At 43.0% G+C, this 27,157-nt stretch overlaps 1 protein-coding gene across 1 annotated transcript in view; it reads left to right on the top strand.

Annotated features, from left to right (window-relative positions):
• The window catches only part of LOC126176603 (toll-like receptor 2), a 400,052-nt gene that overhangs the window by 171,713 nt on the left and 201,182 nt on the right, over positions 1–27,157 (top strand). The window contains exon 3 of the mRNA XM_049923763.1: positions 13,277–13,563. Coding sequence (XP_049779720.1) covers positions 13,277–13,563 — 287 coding nt within the window. The remainder of the gene's footprint in view (positions 1–13,276; positions 13,564–27,157) is intronic.

Here is a 27,157-nt window from a genome sequence, read left to right as displayed (position 1 = left end):
CTGAAGAAGAGGAATTTGTTAACATCGAGTATAGATTTAAGTGCCAGGAAGTCGTTTCTGAAAGTATTTGTATGGAGTGTAGCCATGTATGGAAGTGAAACATGGACGATAAATAGTTTGGACAGGAAGAGAATAGAAGCTTTAGAAATGTGGTGCTACAGAAGAATGCTGAAGATTAGATGGGTAGATCACGTAACTAATGAGGAGGTATTGAATAGAATAGGGGAGAAGAGGAATTTGTGGCGCAGCTTGACAAGAAGAAGGGACCGGTTGGTATGGCATGTTCTGAGGCATCAAGGAATCACAAATGCAGCACTGGAGGGCAGCGTGGAGGGTAAAAATCGTAGAGGGAGACCAAGAAATGAATACATTAAGCAGATTTAGAAGGCTGTAGGTTGCAGTAAGTACTGGGAGATGAAGAAGCTTGCACAGGATAGAGTAGCATGGAGAGCTGCATCAAACCAGTCTCAGGACTGAAGACCACAACAACATATGTAGGCCAGACCGGTAGATTATTTCGAATAAGATTTCAGGAACATCTTAACTTGAATAAGATTTCAGGAACACCTTATCTTAGATAATCCCCTATTGCATTAACAGTGCACTTACGCGGAGAAGGTTACAGCATCATATGCCCTTCAGAAAATTTAAAAATACTTAATAAAAAAGAAAAAAGCCGTATTTTGAATATATTAGAGGAAATAGAAATTTTTAGATATAAAAAAAGAAACTGCACATGCCACGTTGAATAACCAATTAGAATTAAAGCACTCGATTCCAGTTAATTTTGATTGTTTGTACGATTGGGTATTAGTACATAATAAAATTCTCACTGTTTCTATAAGGTGAGGTTCAACAGCCGTAAAGTATTTTATAAAATGCATTGTAACCATCAGTTGTTAATTTGTCTCATTAATCATCTACCAGTATCGGTAATTAACCTTCATCCAGGGTCTAAAGTACAACACATCCTTTGTCTTAGAATGCTCTAGGTATTCTAAGACAAATTATGTCAGATGTTTGTACAATTTCAGTGGATAATTTCGATACTGTTCTGCTTCAAAGGAATATGTGATGCTTTTAACTAATCTGTTTGACCCTACATCCTGGATGATGGTTAATAACCGAAACCAGTAGACGACTAAAGGAAGAAATAAACAGCTGATGTTTACAAGCGAGAATAATACACAATTTTATTATATAAAATGAATTTTAAAGGTATCAACCTAGATCTCCTAGTCATGAGTATGTGACATCACACTATCCACATGGGCAGCTTCCGTGACCCCAGCAGCTAGTCTGTATTAGTCATTCGTGCTGGCCGCTTTGACCAACTCCAAATCACCCTGCCGTCACACCGGTAAGAAACCTGACACATTTCACACACAAAACTGCATAGCACAATAACTAATTACTTTTTTAGCGTCCTCTCACTATAAAACATTTTGCCTTCTCCTTTTTAGATGGAGGAAAAATTCAGAACATGGATTTGTAACTGCAGGTTTCACCTATCAGCAATTTGTCCTAAAGGAATGGAGCACGTCTTCGTTACCTTTCACTCACCATATTATTGACAATATTCACTGAAAAGTAAATTTTGACTAGCAGCGATGGTATGCCTATGACCTTTTAACGGTGTGCGTTGTGAGAGTCTTTTAGACATTCCTTTATTAATTTTAATATGTACAAATTTGTGACACTGTACGTTGCTCTTTACCATGACCATGCGAATTCAAGACTCTGAACCGGTTCTCTTTCAATAAACAACAACTTTACCAGCTGTTATCGGAATTCTTCTTAACATGATCCTACTTTTGGTAGCGGTTCATCAGCAGCATCCTTCCTTTCCTGTTGCCAATGTCTACAGCGTCGCTGAAAATTTCCGAAACATCTGTATAGACCAGTCATCCCCGGGTGTAAATGATTTGCTACATTGGCTCCTCCTCTTTGGCAGAAAGCAAATACGATCTTCAGAAGATTTAAAAAATATGTAAAATCATTTTCGTAATAGCGAAGGAGAAATAATCGACATCGAAGACCCTTGACTAGAAACTCAGTCAGCACAGAGTTCTCTAGTTTTCCTGTCTAGGAGCGGACTAGCACAAGTTGTTCAAAGGAGAGATTGCAGCAAGACAGCGTCCGTCAGCCCACTGCAGCTTTCGTCCGCCACCTGTGTGTCAGTCAATGCATACCTCATCGTGGACATTCGCCATCCTTGCGCCTGGTACCTGCTGGGTAGCCCCAAATGGTTCTGTCATCATCACACACCTATTTTCTTTCTTCAGACATCACTCTTCTGACGATTCAATGAGCCAAAGATTACTCTCTGGTGCCAGCCTTTTCATTTTACAGTAGCACTTGCAGCCTACGTCCTCAATTATTTCTTAGATCTATTCCAGTCTCTGTCTTCCTCCACAACTTATACACTCTACAGCTGCCTCAGGCACCACGGAAGCCATTCTTTGCTGTCTTAACAAATGTCCTTCTTCCTGTGTGGAAACCGCGGACAAAAACTTGACAGTGTTTTCCACATGTGCCTCCCCTAGCCGGTTTTGAGCAGATCCTCATTTTTTATTTCATTAGGCCAGACGCTTCGATTGTCTTACTTTCCGGTTTTTCCACAGTCCGTGATTCACCTCCGAATATACATTCTCAGAAATTTTTTCGTCAAATTAAGGTTGATATTTGGTAGTAGACTCCTTTTGGCCAAGAATGCCTTCGTTGCCTGTCCTAGTCTCGGTTTTAAATGCGCCTAGCTTCGTCGGTCATATACACACATCAAACGTTTTGCATCACCTCGGGTCCAAGAGTTCCGGAACTTGTACAGAAAATTGGAATAGAGATCAACATAAACAGCATTTCCTCCCTTTTTATTGCTCATGAAAACCACACATTTGTCTTGTACCACCATACAGCGAGACCTTCAGAGGTGGTCGTCCAGATTGCTGTTCGCACTTGTACCTCTAATACCCAGTAGCACGTCCTCTTGCATTGATGCATACCTGTATTCGTCGTGGCATACTATCCACAAGTTCATCAAGGCGCTGTTGGTCCAGATTGTCCCACACCTAAACGGCGATTCAGCGTAGATCCCTCAGAGTGGTTGGTGAGTCACGTCGTCTATAAACAGCTCTTTTCTATCTACCCCAGGCATGTTTGATAGGGCTCATGTCTCGAAAACGTGCTGACCACTCTAGTCGAGCTATGTCGTTATCCTGAGGGAATTCATTCACAAGATGTGCACGATGGGGGTGCGAATTGGTGTCCGTGAATACGAATGCCTCGTATGCTGCAGATATGGTTGCACTATCGGTTGGAGGATGGCATTCATGTACATCCGTTATTGCGTCTTCCATGATCACCACCGGCGTACCGTCGGCCCCACAGAATGCCACCCCAAAACAGCAGGGAACCTCCACCTTGCCGCACTCACTGGACGGTAAGTCTAAGACGTTCAGCCTGACCGGCTTGCCTCCAAACGCGTGTCCGACGATTGTCTGATTGAAGGCATATGCGACAGTCATCGGTGAAGAGAACGTGATGCCAATTCTCAGCATTCCATTTGGCATGTCCTTGGGCACATCTGTAGCGCGCTGCATGGTGTCGTTCTTGCGAAGATGGGTCTCGCCATGGACGTCGTGAGTGAATTTGCGCATCATGCAGCCTATTCCCCACAGTTTGAGTCGTAACAGGACGTCCTGCGGCTGCACGAGAAGCATTATTCAACATCATTAGTTTTGGGGTGGCATTCTGTGGAACCGACGGTACGCCGGTGGTGGTCATGGGAGGCGACGTATAACAGCTGTGCGATGCCGTCGTCAGACTGATGGTGCAACCATATAGGCAGCATATTGGCTAAGCATTCGACTTCATGGACGACAATTCGCACGCCATCCTGCACATCTTGTGAATGACTTCCTTCAGGATAACGACATCGCTCGACTAGAGTGGCCAGCATGTTGTCCAGACATGAACCCTATCAAACATGCCTGGCATAGATTGAAAAGGGCTGGTTATTGACGACGCGATCCATGAACCGCGCTGAGGGATCTACGTCGAATCGCCATTGATGAGAGTGACAATCTAGACCAACAGCGGTTTCATTAACTTGTGGATAGTGTGCAACGGCGAATACAGGCATGCTTCAATGCAAGGGGACGTGCTACTGGATATTAGAGGTGCCTGTGTTTACAGCAATCTGGACCACCACCTCTGAAGGTCTCGTTGTATGGTGGCACAAAATGCAATGTGAGGTTTTCATGAGCATTGAAAAGGGCGGAAATGATGTTTATGTTGATCGCTATTCCAGTTTTCTCTTCAGGGTTCGGAACTCTCGGAACCGAGGTAATGCAAAACGTTTTTTGAATGGGTGTATTTTGCTACCTGAGTGACAAAAATTCTAATGCTATTCCAGGATCACTAGCTACGATGTTTAAGCTCATAGTTGTCTCATTTCTGCTACTACTTTCGTCTGTCTTTGGTATACTTCCAGTCCATATTCTGTACTCATTAGACGGTTCAGTCCATTCAAATTGTCCCGTAATTCTTCTTAACTTTCACTGTGGACAGCAACAACGACAATGAATCTTGATACCCTCCCACTCTGAATCTTAATTTCATTGCTTGCTTCTTCGATGTACAACCGAACCGTGGGAGGTGAAACACTACATCCGTGTCTTATAATCTTTCTGATCCGAGCACTTCAGTCTTGTATTCTGTTCTTCTCGTTCCTCTTGGTTCCAGTACATACCTTTCCTTACAGCTTACTTGTATTTCTCTCAGAATTTCGAACACCTAGTAGAATTTAACATTGCCGAACACTTTTTCTGTATCGAGAAGCCCTATCTGAATTTCTTTCTGTAGTATTATGAGAACAGTGTCAGAAATGTGAAAGCATAATAAAAGGAAAATCTTACTGACTAGGAAACGAACATTAGGTTTGATCGAATATATTATGGGAACGTTTGAGCAAATTTTTAGCGCATGAATGTCAGAGGGAGAAGAAGTGATCAATGATTGGAATTTGGGATATCTAAATCCCATTTTTAAGAAACGTAGTAAGAAGATAGGTGAAAATTTTATTGTGGAGTCAGTGTTACGAATCTATTGGTAGGTTTGACAGTCGGGTCCTAAAAGACAGGACGGAGTGGCTGTTGCTAGGCATTGAAGAGCGAATTGGATTCCGCAAGTGACGATTCTCTGACGATAACATTGTTATTTTAAGACAAATAATGACAAACAGCCTAAGGAATCAGAGTAATCATTTAATAATGTTGTTCATTTAGCGATGTAACTTTAAGGTGAGCACCAAAGAAAAACAAAGCAAATTATACATATTCTAATTCTTAGGCCTACAACAGTTAAATTATTATAAATTTTATTTTGTACTGTACAGAAATAAAAATTTGATCCACGGAAGATGACACATATGTGTCGAAACATGTCTGGGTTCAAATGGTCCGCCACGCGGGATTAGCCGAGTGGTCTTAGTCGCTGCAGTCATGGACTGTGTGGCTGGTCCCGGCGGATGTTCGAGTCCTCCCTCGGGCATGGGTGTGTGTGTGTGTTTGTCCTTAGGATAATTTAAGTAGTGTGTAAGCTTAGGGACTGATGAGCTTAGCAGTTAAGTCCCATAAGACTTCACAAACATTTGATTTTCTTTTTAAATGGTTGAAATGGCTCTGAGCACTAAGGGCCTTAACAGCTGAGGTAATCAGTCCCCTAGAATTTTGAACCGGTTAAACCTAACCAACCTAAGGACATCACACACATCCATGCCTGAGGCAGGATTCGAACCTGCGACCGTAGCGGTCGCGCGGTTCCAGACTGAAGCGCCTAGAAGCGCTCGGCCACCTCGGTCGGCCATGTCTGAGTAAATACAAAAATAAACAAATTATGTTTCCATAAGGCTGATTTTCAAAACAAACCAGTTGGAAAACGCAAACACGGAAGAACATCAAGAGCAGCTTCAAACCGTAGTAAAATGAGTATCTCAACGCCAAGTCAAGCATTTCCCACGAAGCTCTTCAACAAATTCAAGAATACAACAGTACAGCTGCACATAACTATCCTTAACATCAGGTTTAACAAAATCTGTCTAATAAGTAACATAATCCCTGGTTTTGTAAAGGCAGTCCAAACAGCAAGCCACCTGCAGCACAAGTAGCCAAAAGAAACGCAGAAATTATTTGGTTAGAAGAAGAAATTCGTTTCCGATATGCGAAAAAACAGAAGCTTAATATGTAATTGTACAAAACACACCTTGAATTAGCTGGTCTCTTAAAAACACCAGCCCTATTCTATGACATAACTCAAGAAATCAGGTCTTACACAGTAATACTAATGAACAAAAAGAAAGAAACACAAAACGAAATACTGAATCACCTCATGAGATCTACCACAACAATAGATAATGAAGACAGAGTAGGGGCCCAACAGAAGTTGCATGGCAGAGTTGTCAGATTAAGTGACATAGAATTAACAAAACAAGAAAGAGAATTACTTTAAAAGGGGACAAAACTCAACATAAACACAAACCTGTCCCACAAAATCATAGAAATCCTGATCACAGAGACGGAATACATAATAAAGCAAGAAGAAAAGTTGTACAACCCAAATTTCAATGCCAACTTGACAAGGTTCAAATGGTTCTGAGCACTATGGGACTTAACATCTGTGGTCATCAGTCCCCTAGAACTTAGAACTACTTAAACCTAACTAACCTAAGGACATCACACACATCCATGCCCGAGGCAGGATTCGAACCTGCGACCGTAGCAGTCGCGCGGTTCCGGACTGAGCGCCTGAACAGACCACCGCGGGCGGCGCCAACTTGACAAGGAAACTTGTAGCAGAATAGATAAAACTCATCATCAAGGAGAACAGGACCCGCACTATCTTAAAAACAAAAACAACAGAGCAAAATATATGCATAAAACTAAACAAAAAATTCCAAGAACACAATGAAATCATCACTAGAGCAGACAAATGGAATACTCTTGTACTTATGAATGAGGCAGAGTACATAAAGAAATCAGAAGAACTTATAGAACAACGTTATGAAATTAATCATTGATCCCACCATGAGGTACGAAAGAAACATACAAAAACTCTTAAAAACTCACCGTCACGGAAACTCGAGCCAAATACATGACACAAAAGAATCCCAAAGCGCCCAGCCTCAATAGTTTACCAATGAAACATAAAAATCAGGCCTGTAATCAAAAATGCACCATCTTACCACCTAGCTAGACACCAGATACGTTGCTACAGAAATTATACACTTCCACAAATAACAGAAACCTAAGAAATACCAGTGAACTTATAGAAAAGATAAAAGATATAAACATATCATCAACAGCAACCCTGGTATCTTTTGACATCACGTCCATGTACACGAATGTGCCAGTAGAAGAAACAGTCAACACTGTTAACAAACATCTGCAGTATCAAGGAGACAGAACAAGTGCACACATATATGAAATATAAGTCACCCTACAGATTATAACAGAACTACTTCACTTTCAAGAAGGAGTTCTATCTACAAAAAGACCAAAGTGGATTAAGGAAGGGACGATTCTCTGACGACAACATTGTTACTTTAAGACATCTAATGACAAATAGACTAAGGAATCAGAGTAGTCATTTAATAATGCAGTTCATTTAGAGATGTAATTTTAAGGTGAGCGTCTAAACAAAACAAAGCAAATTGCACATATTGTAATCCGTAGTCCTACAACAGTTAAATCATTAAAAAATTTCTTATTGTATTTTACAGAAATAAAAATTTGACCCACAGAAGATGACACATAGGTGTCGAAACACATCTGGGTAAATACAGTAATAAACAAATTGTTTGCATAAGGTTGAGTTTCAAAACAACCCAATATTAGTCGTTTTATGTTCATACATATCGAGAAGGAAACAAAAGAAAAATTCGGGGTAGGTATTAAAATCCATGGAGAAGAAATAAAAATTTTGAGGTTCGCCGATGACATGGTAATTCTCTCAGAAACAGCAAAGGACCAGGAAGAGCAGTTGAACGGAATGGACAGCGTATTAAAAGGAGGATATAAGCTGAACATCAACAAAAGCAAAACGAGGATAATGGAATGTAGTCCAATTAAGACGGGTGATGCTGAGAGAATTAGATTAGTAAATGATACACGTAAAGTAGTGAAGGAGTTTTGCTATTTGGGGAGCAAAATAACTGATGACGGTCGAAGTAGAGAGGATATAAAATATACACTGGCAATGGCAAGGAAAGCGTTTCTGAAGAAGAGAAATTTGTTAGCATCGAGTATAGATTTAAGTGTCAGGAAGTCGTTTCTGAAAGTATTTGTATGGAGTGTAGCCATGCATGGAAGTGAAACGTGGACGATAAATAGTTTGGACAGGAAGAGAATAGAAGCTTTCGACATGTGGTGCTACAGAAGAATGCTGAAGATTAGATGAATAGATCACATAACTAATAAGGAGGTTTTGAATAGAATTGGTGAAAAGAGGAGTTTGTGGCATAACTTGACTAGAAGAAGGGATCTGTTGGCAGGACATGTTCTGAGGCATCAAGGGATCACCAATTTACTATTGGAGGGCAGCGTGGAGGGTAAAAATTGTAGAGGGATACCAAGAGATGAGTACACTAAGCAGATTCAGAAGGATGTAAGTTGCAGTAGGTACTGGGAGATGAAGAAGCTTGCACAGGACTGAAGACCGAAACAACAACATCTCGAGAAGGGGTATGACACTGTGTCGCTGAAAAAAGCCAAGGGCTTGAGGCGAAATGACATTGAAAAAGTATCCAGGGTGAATTTACTAAAACTTGGCACTGCACATATTTCCGTAATACAAGGCGCCGCTGATAACGCGGATTTCACAGATTGTGGTGGCAGGCAGGGGCCCGCCTATGCAGCCCACATAGTGCTATGTGTTTCAAACATGTATTTATTTTTAAAAAGGTATAAATATTTTAATGGAACAATGCCTGTTAACAGAACCACAATCAAATTAGACTAAATTAGAACGTCAATAGTGTTTGTTGCAGTAATCAACTGCAAGCAGGTTACGAGATACCGTAGTTTGAATGTTGAGGACACTGTCAGTTATTTCTTCCATGTAGTAATAAAAAGGAATTTTTATTTCTCCTGGGTGCCGGCCGTGGTGGCCATGCGGTTCTAGGCGCTGTAGTACGTAACCGCGTGACTTCTAGGGTCGCAGGTTCGAATCCTGCCTCGGGCATGGATGTGTGTGATGTCCTTAGGTTAGTTAGGTTTACGTAGTTCTAAGTTATAGGGGACTGATGACCTCAGAAGTGAAGTCCCATAGTGCTCAGAGCCATTTGAACCATCCCATAGTGCTCAGAGCCATTTTTCTCCTGGGTGCGCCTGTGCAACCCTACATTAATTTTAGTAGGTGTCCGGAGGTGTCGTGTTGTTAAATGAGACATTGCCTAGGACAAATGAAAGACAAACAAAACAAATTTGAATGTAGTACCTCTGTGAGATCTGAAAGGTAGAAAACCGATCTATCCTCAAAGCCTGTTCTCAAAATAACCACTATCAGCGTCAATACAAGCTTGTAGTCTGCAATGTGACGATTGCTGCACACGTTCTAGCACTTCAGCAGAAATTGCAACGCAAGGAGCAGTAATACGCTGTATCATATCATCTGTAATTGTTTCATGAGGTTGAAGAAGTTGACGACCATTGTGACATCTTCCGGTGTACACGGAACCTCGCACGAACGGGATACTTCCTACCTTCACGATATACCATGAACTTGTCCGTTTTTTTCGCAGTGGGAAATAGCATCTTCCAACCACGTGGTACTACGTCCACCGTAACGCAATAAGTGACAGGATCGTCTCAGTGCAATCACAGTGTACACAAAACACTACGTAAGCAAACGTAACATCGCCGCCTAGCATCTAAGCAACAGGATGGAGCAAACAGCTGTCGGTGTTAACAGTGTTCACAATACAGTAACTTGTAAACTACTTGCACTGGCTTCCTGCAACAAACACCCGTGACATTCTCATTTATGCTACTTTTAGAATTTTTCTGTCAATATGCATTTATAACTTTTGTAAAAAAACTGTACCTTCGTCAACGTCTCAAAATCTACGTATTGGCTGTAAAAACGCTCCCTTGCCTACAATTTAATTATGTCAAAACCGTGTATCGATAGGGCCTTCGATGTCCAAATTATTTGCAGTGCAAGCGGTTTGTGGTTCACCCTGTACGTTAGCAGTGTGTGCAACCTATAGAAATTTGCAGAGTCTTCAATGAAAGCTGGGAATAACATTTTGACACAGCCGTTCGGAATTGGAAAAGGATTAAAACAGAAACTCTGTTTATCTCCTATATATTGTTAAAATATACATCCAGACAGCCTCAGAACTGCGGAGCAGGAAACTTGCTGGAATGGGTACTCATATGACAAAGGATCAATATATGTGCAACCCATTCATTTAAAGGCGCTACAGTCTGGAACCGCGCGACCGCTACGGTCGCAGGTTCGAATCCTGCATCGGGCACGGATGTGTGTGATGTCCTTAGGTTAGTTAGGTTTCAGTAGTTCTAAGTTCTAGGGGACTGATGACCTTAGAAGTTAAGTCCCATAGTGCTCAGAGCCATTTGAGCCCATTCATTTCGGATGATCAGGTAATGGTGGCCACTGAATAAGATGATATCTGGAATTAAATTACAACATTCTAGATCACAAGCCACGTTTATTAAAAGGTTTAATAAACGGACCTTGTTCTGACGACTGTTACAATTAATTTTAAAATGCTGTTTGCGATCGCTGATTTCTGCAGTAATTTTGTCAAAGATGATCTCTCCCTTATGCCAGGAAAATTATTAGAAGAATATAATAAAGTAGGGATTGAAAGTAAACTTCCAAAAGACTGAATAATTAGGAAGCAGAGAAAATGTAGTAGGGGCCCGCACATCAGTGCAAGTGAAATACTGAAATATTTGGATAGCCTCCCACTGGAAGACAGAACAACTAATTGGGAAATACAATAACAAGGAGCCACGAGAATGCAGCAATTCAGAAGCTAAATCCTTTGTTATGGTCTTGTAAGGTAAGTTGGAAAGTAAAGACCTATGGATGAGAGTGCTGGAAGTTTCCTTGAAAAAAGTAAAAACAAACTGAAAGTTGTAGAATTCGACTACCTCAGAAGATCGTGTAGAATACATAGGCAAGACAACGTAAGAAATACGGGGATTAGTGAAATGACCGAGACTCAAGAAAGCATTACACATAGAAGAACAGAAGCTCTCCTGATATGGACACAAAATCGGAATGACAGATGAGAGATGACCAAAGAAGGTCTTAAAGTACCACACTCAGTGAATAAGGAGAGGAGGAAGACCGAAAGTTACCTGCTTAGGTGGCATGAAGGAGGCCATGAGAAAAAGAAAAATATGAAGTTAGAACCAGTGACGGCACATACTCTAGATGCTGCGACAGCTCTAGGAACCCCACTGGACACAGAGAGTGCCAGAACTGCGGCTGGTGACTTTAACTTTCTTAAAGCCAAACTGATCGTCATTTAACAACAACTGTAGGCGCCTAAGGAAATACGGTAACAGCGATTTGATCGATTCAAAATGTATTCTTCGCAGACAATTTTCAGAATATATGTGGTGTCCGACAGAACAGACACTACACATACGAGGTGCATTCAAGTTCTAAGGCCTCCGATTTTTTTTTTTCTAATTAACTACTCACGCGAAATCGATGAAACTGGCGTTACTTCTCGATGTAATCGTCCTGCAGACGTACACATTTTTCACAACGCTGACGCCATGATTCCATGGCAGCGGTGAAGGCTTATTTAGGAGTCTCGTTTGACCACTGGAAAATCGCTGAGGCAATAGCAGCACGGCTGGTGAATGTGCGGCCATGGAGAGTGTCTTTCATTGTTGTAAAAAGCCAAAAGTCACTAGGAGCCAGGTCAGGTGAGTAGGGAGGAGGAATCGCTTCAAAGTTGTTATCACGAAGAAACTGTTGCGTAACGTTAGCTCGATGTGCGGGTGCGTTGTCTTGGTGAAACAGCACACGCGCAGCCCTTCCCGGACGTTTTTGTTGCAGTGCAGGAAGGAATTTGTTCTTCAAAACATTTTCGTAGGATGCACCTGTTACCGTAGTGCCCTTTGGAACGTAATGGGTAAGGATTACGCCCCCGCTGTTCCAGAACATGGACACCATCATTTTTTCAGCACTGGCGCTTACCCGAAATTTTTTTGGTGGCGTTGAATCTGTGTGCTTCCATTGAGCTGACTGGCGCTTTGTTTCTGGATTGAAAAATGGCATCCTCGTCTCATCCATTGTCACAACCGACGAAAATAAAGTCCCATTCATGCTGTCGTTGTGCGTCGACATTGTTTGGCAACATGCCACACGGGCAGCCATGTGGTCGTCCGTCAGCATTCGTGGCACACACCTGGATGACACTTTTCGCATTTTCAGGTCGTAATGCAGGATTGTGTGTACAGAACCCACAGAAATGCCAACTCTGGAGGCGATCTGTTCAACAATCATTCGGCGATCCCCCAAAACAATTCTCTCCACTTTCTCGATCGTGTCGTCAGACCGGCTTGTGCGAGCCCGAGGTTGTTTCGGTTTGTTGTCACACGATGTTCTGCCTTCATTAAACTGTCGCACCCACGAACGCACTTTCGACACATCCATAACTCCATCCCCACATGTCTCCTTCAACTGTCGATGAATTGCAATTGGTTTCACACCACGCAAATTCAGAAAACGAATGATCGCACACTGTTCAAGTAAGGAAAACATCGCCATTTTAAGTATTTAAAACAGTTCTCATTCTCGCCGCTGGTGGTAAAATTCCATCTGCCGCACGGTGCTGCCATCTCTGGGACGTATTGACAATGAACGCGGCCTCATTTTAAAACAATGCGCATGTTTCTATCTCTTTCCAGTCCGGAGAAAAAAAATCGGAGGCCTTAGAACTCGAATGCACCTCGTATAATTAGGGTGATGACGGCCAATGATCTTTTCAGAGCAAATGCACACCAAGCTCAAAGTCTTACGGGAATCGGCGAGATACGGCGAGTAACGACGGTAATGAGCAGTGGCACTACATCAGTTGTGGTAATAGAAGGTGTACTGTCTTTAATAGAAGGTGTACTGTGGTGACTAACTTTTCTTATAATTAGTTTTTGACATTTTGCTATCACAGCTTGCACAGTGTAGACGTACTGGCGTAGGGGAGAACGTGAGAAGTGCGTGTCTCGGCCTTCAGGTGTTCCGGTGCGAGGTGGTGCTGGCGACGACGGGCAAGAACTTCCACGCGAACACCAACCTGGCAGTGTCACTGCAGCTGCGGCGCGACGCGGGGGAGCCCCGCTGCCTGCTGCTCGCCGCCGTCAACGTGCGCCAGGTGCCGCAGCCCGCGCTGCCCAACACCATCCCGTTCGGCGACCTCGAGGACAACATCTTCTACCAGCAGATCCAGCACCTGCGCGTCGCCGTCGTCTTCCCGCGCAGCGTCCCCTTTGGCAGGCTTTGCACCGAGGAGTCTGCCTACAGGTACGCCGCCGCTTCCATCGCAACGACGTATTGATATTGTGGACAGTTGCGTTTCGGATAAAATAGCCCCGGACAGGTGCCTCCAACATCGTCATCAGAAGTAGAAATTATTAGCTACGGGGATTGCCACGATGTTCCCATACATAGACGCGGTAGTAGCGTCTGGATCTTCGAAAGAGGGTCGAAGATATAATATGTGGTGTCACCGCCAGACACCACATTTGCTAGGTGGTAGCCTTTAAATCGGCCGCGGTCCGTTAGTATACGTCGGACCTGTCGCCACTATCAATGATTGCAGACCGAGCGCCGCCACACGGCAGGTCTAGAGAGACTTCCTAGCACTCGCCCCAGTTGTACAACCGACTTTGCTAGCGATGGTTCACTGATAAATTACGCTCTCATTTGCCGAGACGATAGTTAGCATAGCCTTCAGCTACGTCATTTGCTACGACCTAGCAAGGCGCCATTACCAGTTACTATTGATGCTGTAAAACATGTCAAGAGCGATGTTCATCAATTATGGATTAAAGTTAAATATTCCAGCCGCTACGTACTTTTTTTACTAGTCTCAATTCCGTGTCCTGTTCCAGACCTCACGCCAGCCTGCGTGAGCTTAAACGCGTGCCTTTCGGCTTCCTGTCATAGTGGGTTGGCTGTCTTGCCAATCCACAACATAATATTACTGCTCAAAAGCAGAAATTAATGTTTTAGGCTGGTAATTTTAAACTCGTTGTTCTTGGACTAGTGTGTGTAGTGTGTTTGTATGTCTGTGAAGGACAATATCCCATATGGCGTCGACTTCCCCCACAGCGTACGCAATTTTGTTCACGTAGACACGTTACTCTCGAAGACACGTCGTACGGGGATTGCCACGATGTTCCCATACATAGACGCGGTAGTAGCGTCTGGATCTTCGAAAGAGGGTCGAAGATATAATATTACTGCTCAAAAGCATAAATTAATGTTTTAGGCTGGTAATTTTAAACTCGTTGTTCTTGGACTAGTGTGTGTAGTGTGTCTGTTTGTATGTCTGTGAAGCACAATATCCCATATGGCGTCGACTTCGTCCACAGCGTACGTAATTTTGTTCACGTAGACACGTTACTCTCTAGCCCGCCGCCTCTAAAATTCTTGAAATGATAAGAGAAAGAAAACCTATAGGATCCTCTCGAATTGGAACACTGCCATTCGCATTTGGTCATTCGATGATTGGCTGCGAGTGAAATGAGTTCATTTTAGCAGAGAAAACTTTCTCTGTGATTTTGGCCGTGTTGTTGAAGCAGGTTCTACAGCAAGCATCGACCATCAAATGTTCGAAGTGCTACACAAGCTTGTAGTACATAATAGTTCATCACAGAATCATTTGCTCAAAATTATATAAGCGCAGCTACCTTTGAAATGCTACAGACTGTATTCTGGCCGTTACTGAACTCCACATTAACATTACATATCGCTTGTGAATCTCATGAAACACAAATTATACAATATGGCGGCTAACAATGACTGTTTCATTGCACACACTTCATGTACGTCCTCTCGTTATCCTGTCTCGTAACAAAGTCCAGTCGCAATCCGATTTTCTTATTTTTCTTCGCTCGGCATGGAGCAACGCGAAGTCAAGGAATAAATATTTCGCTTGCGCAGGTGAAACGCACCACTTCTCGATATATATTGACTTTAAACTACTAGCTACAGTGAAGGTCGCTCGAATCAAAGCATGGCTCTGAGCACTATGGGACTTAACAGCTATGGTCATCAGTCCCCTAGAACTTAGAACTCCTTAAACCTAACTAACCTAAGGGCAGCATACAAAACCCAGCCATCACGAGGCAGAGAAAATCCCTGACCCCGCCGGGAATCGAACCCGGGCGTGGGATCGCTCGAATCCCTACCCGCTGGTATGGTCAAGGGACATTATATAGTGAGACATGCACGCACGTGAAGGTGGCTTGGATTCCCGCCTTCCACCCGCTGGCATAGGCCAAGGGATACTATGTAGTGAGACGAAGGTGAGATGGGCAAATCTAGCCCCCGGCGAGACCGAGCGACGCCAGCTGGCGCAAGGAACTGGCGTGGCGCCACATCCGAAACCACCGCCCCCTGCTCCCCCCTCCCGGCCTCCAAAACCACCGCCCTTAGGTGATATATTGTGTATGCCGCCCACCTACTCTGGAGCTCATGAGGACTCGATTGTGTATTTCTGCACCACCCTCGGCCCTCTCCTAGACCCCCACATCCAGAATGTGTCCCAGCAGGAATGGTCAGTATTCCGGCATAAGACAGGAACACCTATTTGAAGCCAGAAAATTCATATGGACACGTGCTCTATTCCGAATCGTTTCCGAGGCAGAGCACATTTCACCGGACATGTGAGGGAACATACCGCACCTACCCAAGTCGCTGGATTAACCGTCGTGGTACATTTAACTGGCCACACGATCGTCGGATCTTACACCATTAGAGGCATTCAGATGAGCAACGCAAATGTTGTCCTAAGATTGCACAAATGCAATGAAGTTTACAGTGGGATACTCGAAAATTTATTGTGACCTGTACAGTGATCTTCACGATAATTCTTAGAGGCGAAAGTCTTAAAAATAGTATTTTTCAGTTGATCCTTTGTACAATGCATGTTGCATTGTTTATTGTGGTAAACGGAAACCATTCCAAATAGGACATCTGTCTTTTTTTTTAATCATCAGTCTTCTAATTGGATGTGGCGGCCACGAATTCCTCTCCAGCCATGCCCATGGTAACGTGTGTAATTCAGACATACGGATGATTGATTCTGGGCTGTGAATGGTCGCTACAATAACTTATCTAAAACTGTTCTGGTCTTTGAAGATCCACCTTATACGCCATTTAAGATAGATTTCGAATGATTACGGATGGGATACAGTGCATTTTATTGAGTATTGCGATTTCATGACGCAAAACTCATCTGTTAGGGCTACATATGTGGACAAGACCACATCCATAAGGTGCTTTTTTTTAATGTTTTATTTATGACAAACCTTTGTATAATGTGCTACATTTTAGCCATTACTATGAAAACTTGATATGAGATTCCATCTCAAAATGAGCACGTTCTGTAACAAAAATTTTTGAAGACCTGAAGATGACAGCAAAATCTATATCGAAACGGTTGTTGTAAATAAAAAAATTTTTATGCGATCTTGGCTTTAGAAAGTTTTTACAAAGTAAAACAGATCGCTCCTTCTGATTTCACAACATGAGGAAATTCAATCGAGTTTCATTTCGTATAATTAGTTTGTGAGGAAAATAATGTAAGATGTTATTACTTAAATGTACCTCGTAATTAAGCTTTGACGTTTCTGAAATCTGTCGTGGAGCTGATGTCTTACGTTATGCAATGAAGGTAGTGTTGTTGTAATGCTTTCCAGACGGTAGACTTCCTTATTGCAGCTCTCCACGCTATTCCATCAGCTGCAAGTTTCTTATAGATTTACTCCGCAGTTTACAATTAAGTGTCTGCCAGAGAATTCATTGAACCACCTTTAAGCTTATTCTCTACCATCCTACCCTCTAACAGCGCGCGGGGAAACGAACACTTAAATATTTCTGTGCGAGCTCTGATTTCTCTATTTTATTGTGATGCGCATTCCTCCCCAGGTAGGTGGGCGCCTACAAAATATTTTCACACTCTGAGGACAAAGGTGAAATTTCATGACAAGATCCTGCAGCAACGAAAATCACCTTTACTTTAAAGACTGCCACCCCAATTCGCGTATCATATCCGTGGCACTCTCTCCCCTATTTCGGGATAATACAAAACGAGCTGCCGTTCTTTGCATTTTTCTCAGTCCTCCGTCAATTCTGTCTGACGTGGATTCCACGCCGCACGTTAATACTCTAGAAGAACGTGGACAAGCATAGTGTAAAAGGTCTCTTTAGTACACCTGTTACATTTTTTCAAGTGTTCTGACAATAAATCGCATTCTTTGGTTTGCTTTCCCCACAACTTTAATATATATGATCGTTCTGATTTGAGTTATTCGTAATTGTAGTCCCTAAATGTTTAGTTGATTTTACGGCTTTAGATTTGTGAGTTTTATCCTGTAATCGAAATTTAGCAGGTTCCTTTTAGTACTCATTTGATGACCTCGCACTTTCTATTATTTATACTCAGTTGCCGCTTTTTGCACCATACAGATTTCTTGCATGTACGTTTGAACGTGCTTACTGTATTCAAGCCTTTATCTATCTCACACCTCCTTCCCCTACCAAACTGTCGATTCTTTGACGCCTCAGGTATTGTCCTATCAACCGATCTCTTCTTTTAGTCAAGTGTGCCACAAATTTCTTTTTTCCTCAGTGCGATTTAGTACCTCCTCTTTAGTTATTCGATCCAGCCATTTCATTTTCAACATTCTTCTGTAGCACTACATTTCAAAAGTTTCTATTTTTTCTTGTCTGAACTGCTTGTCATCCACTTTTCACTCCCATTCTTGGCTACATTCAGACAAGTATCTTCAGAAAATATGTCCTAGCATTTAAGTTATATTTGATTTTAACAAATTTCTCCTTTCTTGCATTAGCAGTCTACGTTTTACATCCTTTCTGTTTCCGCCCTCATTACTTATTCTTGGGGTGGAACAAGAGCCCGGAGCTAGGTGGTGGAGTCCTGAGGTGCTGGAGTAGCTAAGAAACACATAATAATTTAAAACACAATTACTACAAATAAAACTTCCTAGTGAGTAAACACGACCTTAATTACATCTTTAGTGGAACACGTCCACAATAGACTTAAACAAACATTACAGAAGAAAATTCAATCGCAACTTCTTTTTTAAACCTTGAAACGCTAAATTAACTTCAAACTTCAGAACGTTACTGCGGTTACAGGCCGAAGACTTTACAGTGAGAAAATTTACTAGCAACCAAAGTAAAACTGCAAGACACCAACAAAGTTAAAAAACCAGTTTAAAGCTTACACAGCGTTGTGCTGAATGAACTACTTTCTGTGCCACTTAAGGAATTAAACTTCGTACATCACTAAGGCTGCATGTTGTCTTTATAATTAGAGTAATAACAGATTCAGGCATCACGCCTAGAACTTGCGGGCGTAATTAATGGCATCGGGTGACGGAATAATTACACGTAGCGGTGACAAAGGCCCACAAAGCCATGACATACATAACCCTCGTCAGCCATCAGTACAAGCTCTAGGATTTACAAACACAGCTAGTTAGCTATCTGGAACACATGAAAGAGATATAAGCACAGGATCAGAACAAATGAATACGCACAGTTTAAAAGGAACCCGTTCAGGTTTCCACAAATGAAAAAAATTTACCTACTTGGAATTTAGCAACTAATATTCTGATTAAGGAATCGCCTCAAAATATCCATTTTAATGTATCAGTTGCTCCGAACAGTGTCTTACGCAATTAGGTAATTATTTAACCATAACGACAATTTATCACCAAACTTGCTACACTTTAATTATTTCAGAAGTGTCATTGTCAGGACGAATTCTATCACAGCCCGGATAACTACTCTTAACTCTTTCCCGGGCACACTTCCCGTTCTTTAACAAAAAAAAAAAAGAAAGAAAGAAGGAAAACCTGACGGTGGCAGACAACGAGAGTCCGATAGGTTTCCCCATATGAATACCAGCTTGGCAAGGGAATTTATCAGTACCACCACCACCTAAAGAGAAGGCCGCGGCGCGCTCTTGTGACGTCACGCAAAACGGGCCAGGGTTGGCTTGGCGCTGCGCTTAAAGAATCGAGACGCACGGCCTGCAAATCTTTGTCAAACGGATTTACAGAACCTATTCCGTAAAATATAATTAATTTCTGAAATACTTTTAGCTTTATATGGCAGCTTCATGATGAAGTGCCAATCATTTCGATAATGGTCATAACTATTGTGGTATTTCACAGATGAGTATCAAATTTGAGAACGTTGCCATCAAAAATAGGGGTCGCTATGAATTTGTGTTTGATGCATATTACACATTCTATTGCTGAGTATGAAATACAGATGAGGTTTTGAAATTTTCGTAAAACTTTGGATCAATATCTGCTTCCAATCTCGAAAAAATTGGGGATCTGCAGCAACTTCACTTCCGATCACAACGCGCGGGAATGAAACATTCATAACGCCTGTCATATCTCGTAAACCGCTGGAGATAACGAAACGAGATCTTGGCAAATGATACCACGCAAAGAGGAGAGTACTTTGCCGAATGGTTAAAATAAGTAACTTTATCAATCGCGATATAGCAGAAACTATAGTTTATAATTCTTTTTTACCGGTAATGTAATTGCATAAGACTTATCAATAGCCAGTGAAAACGTACGAGTGCGGGATGTAAATAATATTGCGATATACATAATAAAACAAGGTACATTTGTGAAAAATGTACTGTGATAAAGTACATTCTTTCTGGACCAGACAACTATTATTTACACTCACTTGAAAAATTCTGCACAAATACAGTGTATAATATTAAATTCCTCTGCCTTTAGTGTCCTAAATAAATATTGTGTAGCTGTTTATAGAGCTCCCTCAGGAAAGCTGAGTACATTCCCCAAGCAAACCTAGACCTAGAATTGTCACGAAGTAGGAACCGTTTGACAGTTCTGTAACGTGGGCTGCGTAACATCAGGCGAAATCTCTCACCAGGTTCTCATACTTGGCGGGAGACACTATTTTCTACGCATCTTTAGATGCTCACCATGCCCTCAGAACTGAAAAGAGCGAAGTTATGTAATCGACAAGCATACTAGAGACACTGCCGAACACATATGTGAAAAGCTTTATTAGATTTTTACAGTGCTTTCCATTTCTCGACCGATCGGAACTTACTATCCGAACCACGGCAATATAGGTATGCCGCATCCATTCACCACTCAAGTCCGTAGTAAGTGCACAACTACCACTAGGAGCACACCAGTGCTCACGCCATCTCAACGAGTGCCATCGTATCTTGTTTTTCTCTGCTGGTCGGTCACAAAGTGAACAGTATTGAGCTTTCATTTCATTCGCTCCCCTACATCATACCCTCTGGTTGCAAACAAAGAGTTTACCGTTATCGATGTTTGAGGCAAAGAGGGTATTCGAGCAAAGGTAAATCAAACTGCTGCACAACGACTCAGTTCTGTTGCTCAAATAGCGAATCTTATCCGCTACTTTTAGTGTCTCATTTCGTAATCTAATTCTTTTAGCATCGCCTGATTTAACTCGATTACTCGCCAATATTATTGTTTTACTTTTGTTGATGTTCACCTTATAACTCTTCCGTTGCCCTGATCTTCCAAATCCGTTTCCAAACTCTTCTTTTGTTTCCTTCACAGCTTGCTCAATGTACACTACTGGCCATTAAAGTTGCTACACCAAGAAGATGATGTGCTACAGACGCGAAATTTAATCGACAGGAAGAAGATGCTGCGATATGCAAATGATTAGCTTTTCAGGGCATGAAACGCTGTTGTGATGCGTACCATCACGTTTACGACTTTGATAAAGTTCGGATTGTAGCCTATCACGACTGCCGTTTATCGTATCGCGATATTGCTGCTCGCGTTGGTCGATATCCAATGACTGTTAGCAGAGTATGGAATCGGTGGGTTCAGGGGGGTAATACGCAACACCATGCTGGATCCCAACGGCCTCGTATCACTAGCAGTCGAGATGACAGGCATCTTCGCCGCGTGGCTGTAACGGATCGTGCAGCCACGTCTCGATCACTGAGTCAACAGATGGGGACGTTTGCAAGACAACAACCATCTGCACGAACAGTTCGACGACGTTAGCAGCAGCATGGACTATCAGCTCGGAGACCATGGCTTCGGTTACCCTTGACGCTGCATCACAGACAGGAGCGCCTGCGATGGTGTACTCAACGACGAACCTGGGTGCACGAATGGCAAGGCGTCATTTTTTCGGATGAATCCAGGTTCTGTTTACAGCGTCATGATGATCGCATCCGTGTTTGGCGACATCACGGTGAACGCACATTGGAAGCGTGTATTCGTCATCGCCATACTGGCGTATCACCTGTCGTGATGGTATGGGGTGCCATTGGTTACACGTCTCCGTCACCTGTTGTTCGCATTGACGGCACTATGAACAGTGGACGTTACATTTCAGATGTGTTACGACTCGTGGCTCTACCTTTTATTCGATCCCTGCGAAACCCTACATGTCAGCAGGATAATGCACGACGGCATGTTGGAGGTCCTGTACGGGCCTTTCTGGATACAGAACATGTTCGACTGCTGCCCAGGCCAGCACATTCTCCAGATCTCTCACCAATTGAAAACGTCTGGTCAATGGTGACCGAGTAACTGGCTCATCACAATACGCCAGTCACTAGTCCTGACGAACTGTGGTATCGTGTTGAAGCTGCATGGACATCTGTTCCTGTGGAAGGCGTATCAAGGCCGTTATTACGGCCAGAGGTGGTTGTTCTGGGTACTGATTTTTCAGGATCTATGAACAGAAATTGCGTGAAAATGTAATCACATGTCCGTTCTAGTATAATACATTTGTCCAATGAATACCCTTTTATCATCTGCATTTCTCCTTGGTGTAGCAATTTTAATGGGCAGTAGTGAATAAATTGAATAACACCGTCATAAACTACAACTCTGTCTTATTACTTACTAATTACGGCTTCCTTTTCACGTCCTTTGACTCTTATAACTGATTCTTCTGTAAATAATTCATGTCAGTATTTTGTAACCATAACAAGTTAATGGTTCGATAGTATGAGAGTTCGAACTTAAATAGTGGCAACTACTTTTTGACAACCCATACAAAATAATTACATGTTTCCCCCTCTTACTGTCCTTCAAAGTAGTCACCAGCGTTGTGTAGAGCCCGGTGCCAGTGATGTGGAAGGCGTAGTATACCGTTAGCAGAGACTGTTCTTTTGATGGTGCGAATGGAACGGTCTACTGCCTGTCGAATCTCTGGAACTGTTCTGAAGCGAATGCCACGAAGTGGTTCCTTCATCTTCGGAATCAAATCAAAGTCACAAGGACTTAAGTCACCTGCGACCAGCGTTGTGAAAGAAGCGGCGACACTTTCTGCGAAATCCACCAATCATTCTGCACGACAATGCGAGGGTGCATACAGCGCAAGCTGTGGCTGCTCCGTTCGGTCGCTGGGCCTGGGAAGTACTGTACCATCCACCATACTCCACGGACTTACGTCGTTTACAAGGATTCCGAAGATAAAGGAACCACTTCGTGGCATTCACTTCAGAACTGTTCCAGAGATTCGACGTTCCATTCGCACTATCAACAGAACAGGCTCTGCTAACGGTATACTACGCCTTCCACGTCGCTGACAACGGATTCTACACAACGCTGGCGACTACTTTGAAGGACAGTAACAGGTGCAAATATGTAACTCTTTTGTATCGGTTGTGAATAAATAGTTGCCACTATTTAAGTTCCAACCCCCGTAAGTACACCAGTGAGCCTTCTTTGGAATACAGAATACTGCACATCGGTGTGGCCCTTGCTTTCCAAATGATAATTTTTCCTTTTGTGTGTACAAGTAAATATGGGCTTGCCACAAACACTGCAGACTCAACTCCCTCCACTTTGGGTTGCCTTTGTGCCGCGCTGAGTTCTAGCCCTCTAACGTGTTGGTAACAGGGCAATGAATGTAAGCTATCATGCGAGAAGTCGAGCTTTAGTGATCAATATCTGAAGCCATTGTGTACTATGATTTCCACTCGCGTCTGATGAGCAGAACTAGTTTTAAATCAAATAATACACTGTCCACTGCCCACTGTGGTGTATCTGTGCATTGCTACATTTGGGTAGTTCAGTTTCGATAAAAGTCATCTTGCAGTTAACGGATGGAACACCAAGGGGGTGTAGTGTTACGGAACCCTCCGTCGTGGAGTGACGGCGTTACAGTAACCGAATCGTGTCTGCTTTGAAGAGCACGGCGTAGCACAGCAAAGTAGGTGGCGCGGAGCACGCTTAGCATTTAGATGGAAACGCCGTTGAAGTGCGCCTAGCTGTGTCGGCAACACACAGCACGGCTGTGCGACGCAGGCCAGATGCTCCGAACCAGTGCAGGCGCGGGCTGCTTCTGCAGTCTCTATAGTGGCGTGTGAGCGCTCCCAAAGGGTAGGAGCCAGAGAGACCTGCCGCCTCACAGACAGGGCGCTCTGCCAGAGACGGAGAAACGCGTCGTCTCGAAATTCGCGCAGGGTGTGCAGACTGAAGATGCCACGTGCGTTAACGTAGCAGCTGCCAGGCTCACTGTACGTCTTTTGCAAACAGTGTTTACTAATGCAGACAGTAAGGAACTGTAGATTTACTGGTTTGTAGTTCCATCGCCAAGTTCTCATTTTGAAACTTGCTAGCATTCTCTCTGTTCAGGAGAATACGTTGTGTGTGTCTTCCTAGAAACATCAGTGGTGTTGGACTACTTACGAAAGTTTTATTGTGATATTGGTATAGCCTTCCACAGTACTGTGCAGGTCGCAGTTGAATCTTAAGGAATCGATATAGATCGCAAAAGTCTCTAAACTGTACTGAGCTGGCGTCTTCATTCCAACTAGTTGTCCCAGAGCATAGAATGGCGGGACGTCGGACCCTTATCAAGTGCAGTTGGCTGAAATGGATTGCTGTTACTGGTGACACAGATATTCAGGCTCACACAGACTATTAAGTGACTTAGTCGAAATTTCCAAAAGGGTAAAAGTTATTTTACTCGCAAGGTTAAAGTTGGTTAAAATAACAAACTCATTATCGTCAAAAATCAGTGCCTCTGACATCGCTAGACGGTCTACAAATCACAAGAAAAATATTATTAATTAGCTTTTCATAAATAAATGACAGAAAGTGAAGTTTGTCTGCAGTACTCAGAAATTCGTGGCATCAAGTATATATTTACTGGTTGCTACCAATCCAAAATTTAATCGTGTAATCAGCCAACACACAACTTGGTACGCCAGTAAGATCTGAACTATACTACCAGTGTAGATCTCTCCCAGGGGCATCGTAATAACACAATAATGCATTAATGGATTCGGCTGTTCTAAGTTTTCCTTTGTTTTACACGCTATGATCACATTATTTTCATTAGCATTTTACATTTTATGACTACACGTATGACAGAAACTTTATATGCCTCTTTGATACCTGATTTAACAAATAATAAGTAATAAAGGTACAAGTTTTGTCCGCATGCAGCTCCCCAGTAGCCAGTTTGAGCGCAGGATCACTCCGCACTTTCCAAGTCAGCTAAATGGAGGAGCCCACAGAATTTTGGTACTTTGTGCGAAACAACACATGCACTTTTCTTTGGTCGCATACACCGCACTTTTTAATGTCATCAGCTACCTGCTACATAACTTAGGATGTTTTAACTGACAATACTGTTATTGTGGCTACAATAACCAGAAGCGATATCTAGTTAACAAGATACGATCATACGGATTATTTTCGCAAAAATCTGATTGCCTCGAGGAGTGACATAGTGCGAACTATGGATGCAGACAGATTTCATATGCCCAGATTTCTGGAAAGTGTTTAACACAGTGCCTCATTGCAGACTGTTAACGAAGGTCCGAGAGTACTGATTAGGTTTACAGATATGTGGATTACCCGTTCGTAAGTAATAGAAACCAGTACGCTGTCCTCGAAGGCGAGTATTCATCACAGACAAGTACGGTATAGCGTCAGGAGTGCGCCGGGGAAGTGTGATGGAACTTCTCATATTCTCTGTGTACATAACTGATCTGACGGACAGGATGAGAAGCAATCTGCTGCCGTTGACTGATGACGCAGTGGTGCACGTGAAGTTGTCGACGTTCAGTGTCTGTTGGAGAATATAAGATGACTTAGTTGGTGTGATGATGGCAGCTTACTCTAAATACAGAAAAAAACGTTAATTAATGCAGATTATTGGGGAAAATAATCCCATAATATTCGAATACAGAATCAGCAGCCTGTTGATTGACGCAGTACCATCGATTCAAAACCTAGGCGTCAAATGGAATGAGCGCTAAGGCGCATGTTCGACATCGGTTTATTGGGAGAATTTTAACAAAGGGTATCTGATCTGTACTATAAAAGGAACCGAGTGTGTAACACTAGTGCGAACTCTTGAGCACTGTTCGACTTTTTGGTACCCCCCCCCCCCCCCAAAGTCGAATTAAGGGAAGATAACGAAGAAATTCAGAGTTGTGCTGCTAGATTTGTTGCCTGTAGGTTCGAAAATGGTTCAAATGGCTCTGAGCACTATGGGACTTAACATCTGAGGTCATCAGTCCCCTAGAACGTAGGGCTACTTAAACCTAACTAACCTAAGGACATCACAGACATCCATGCCCGAGGCAAGATTCGAACCTGCGACCGTAGCGGTCGCGCGGTTCCAGACTGAAGCGCCTAGAACCGCTCGGCCACACCGGCCGGCGGGATACGTTCGATCAACACGCGAGTGTTACAGAGATTCTTCGTGATAAACGAGACTCCATGGAAGACATTCTTTTCGCGAAACGCTATTGAGAAAACTTATGGAACTGGCATTTGAAACTGATTGCAGTATGCTTCTTCTGCTGTCAACGTATATCCCTCATAAGGATAATGAAGGGAAATTATGACTCTTACAGATCGACACAAAAAGTCGTTTTACCCTCGCTGTATGTGCGAACCGAGTAAGATGGCCCAGTGATCAGTACACTTGACTCGGTTTCTGGAAGATGGCGGTTCAAACGCGTGTCCGGCCATCCCGATTTAAGTTTTCCGAAATTGTGCTAAATCGCTGTAGGCAAATGCCGGGATGGTTCCTTTGAAAGGGTACGGCCGATTTCATTCCCCATCGCTGAACATTCCGAGAGTGTGCTCCGCCGCTGATGACTTAGATATGGACAGGACGTTATGCCCTAACCATCCATTATGTAATTGCAGGTGAGGATGCATGTACACTGAATAATGACACGTTGTCACGTATTGTACGACGTGACAAATGCCATGTTGGATGACATGATGACATGTGTCATGTTATACGATATGACATCATGCATCATGTTACTTTACTTGACACGATACGAAGCGTATTTGAAAGTAAGTTTCGATCGCTCGCGAAATGGAACAACGCTAAAGCTTTGCATAGATGTGTTGCACAGTGTCTGTAGTATGCCCGTTGATCACGTGACGTCTCTCTGTTCAGTTCTGAGCGCACAGTGAGCACGTTAAGATGCCTAGAAAACAGCATCTCCCGCCAAGTATGAGTTCCCGTGAGAGATTTCGCCTGATTTGGTGCAGCCCGCACAACATAACTATCATGCGTTTTTTTTTCCTCATGCCAGTTCTCGGCCGCACTCGCCAGCATTTTCAATGGGATGTGCTTCACCGCCCTCCATACTGCCAGGACTTTACTCCCTCTGGTTTTCATCTCTGCTGACACGAACCGCTGGCTATGAAGTCGAAGTTTTGGCACAGACAACGAGATGCAGATCAGCATAGAGAAACGGTGAAAAGTGCAGTCGGCTGCCGTCCATGAACGATGGTATTGGAAAGTTGTTAAAAAGCTGCGACAAATGTCTCAGACAGAGTCAGACAGAGCGGTGACTATGTAGAGACCTTTTTTT

This window comes from Schistocerca cancellata, chromosome 3, assembly GCF_023864275.1.
Source record: "Schistocerca cancellata isolate TAMUIC-IGC-003103 chromosome 3, iqSchCanc2.1, whole genome shotgun sequence".
Taxonomy (NCBI): domain Eukaryota; kingdom Metazoa; phylum Arthropoda; class Insecta; order Orthoptera; family Acrididae; genus Schistocerca; species Schistocerca cancellata.
Note: the sequence above shows the minus strand (reverse complement) of the source record. Positions and strands in the feature narration are given on the sequence as shown.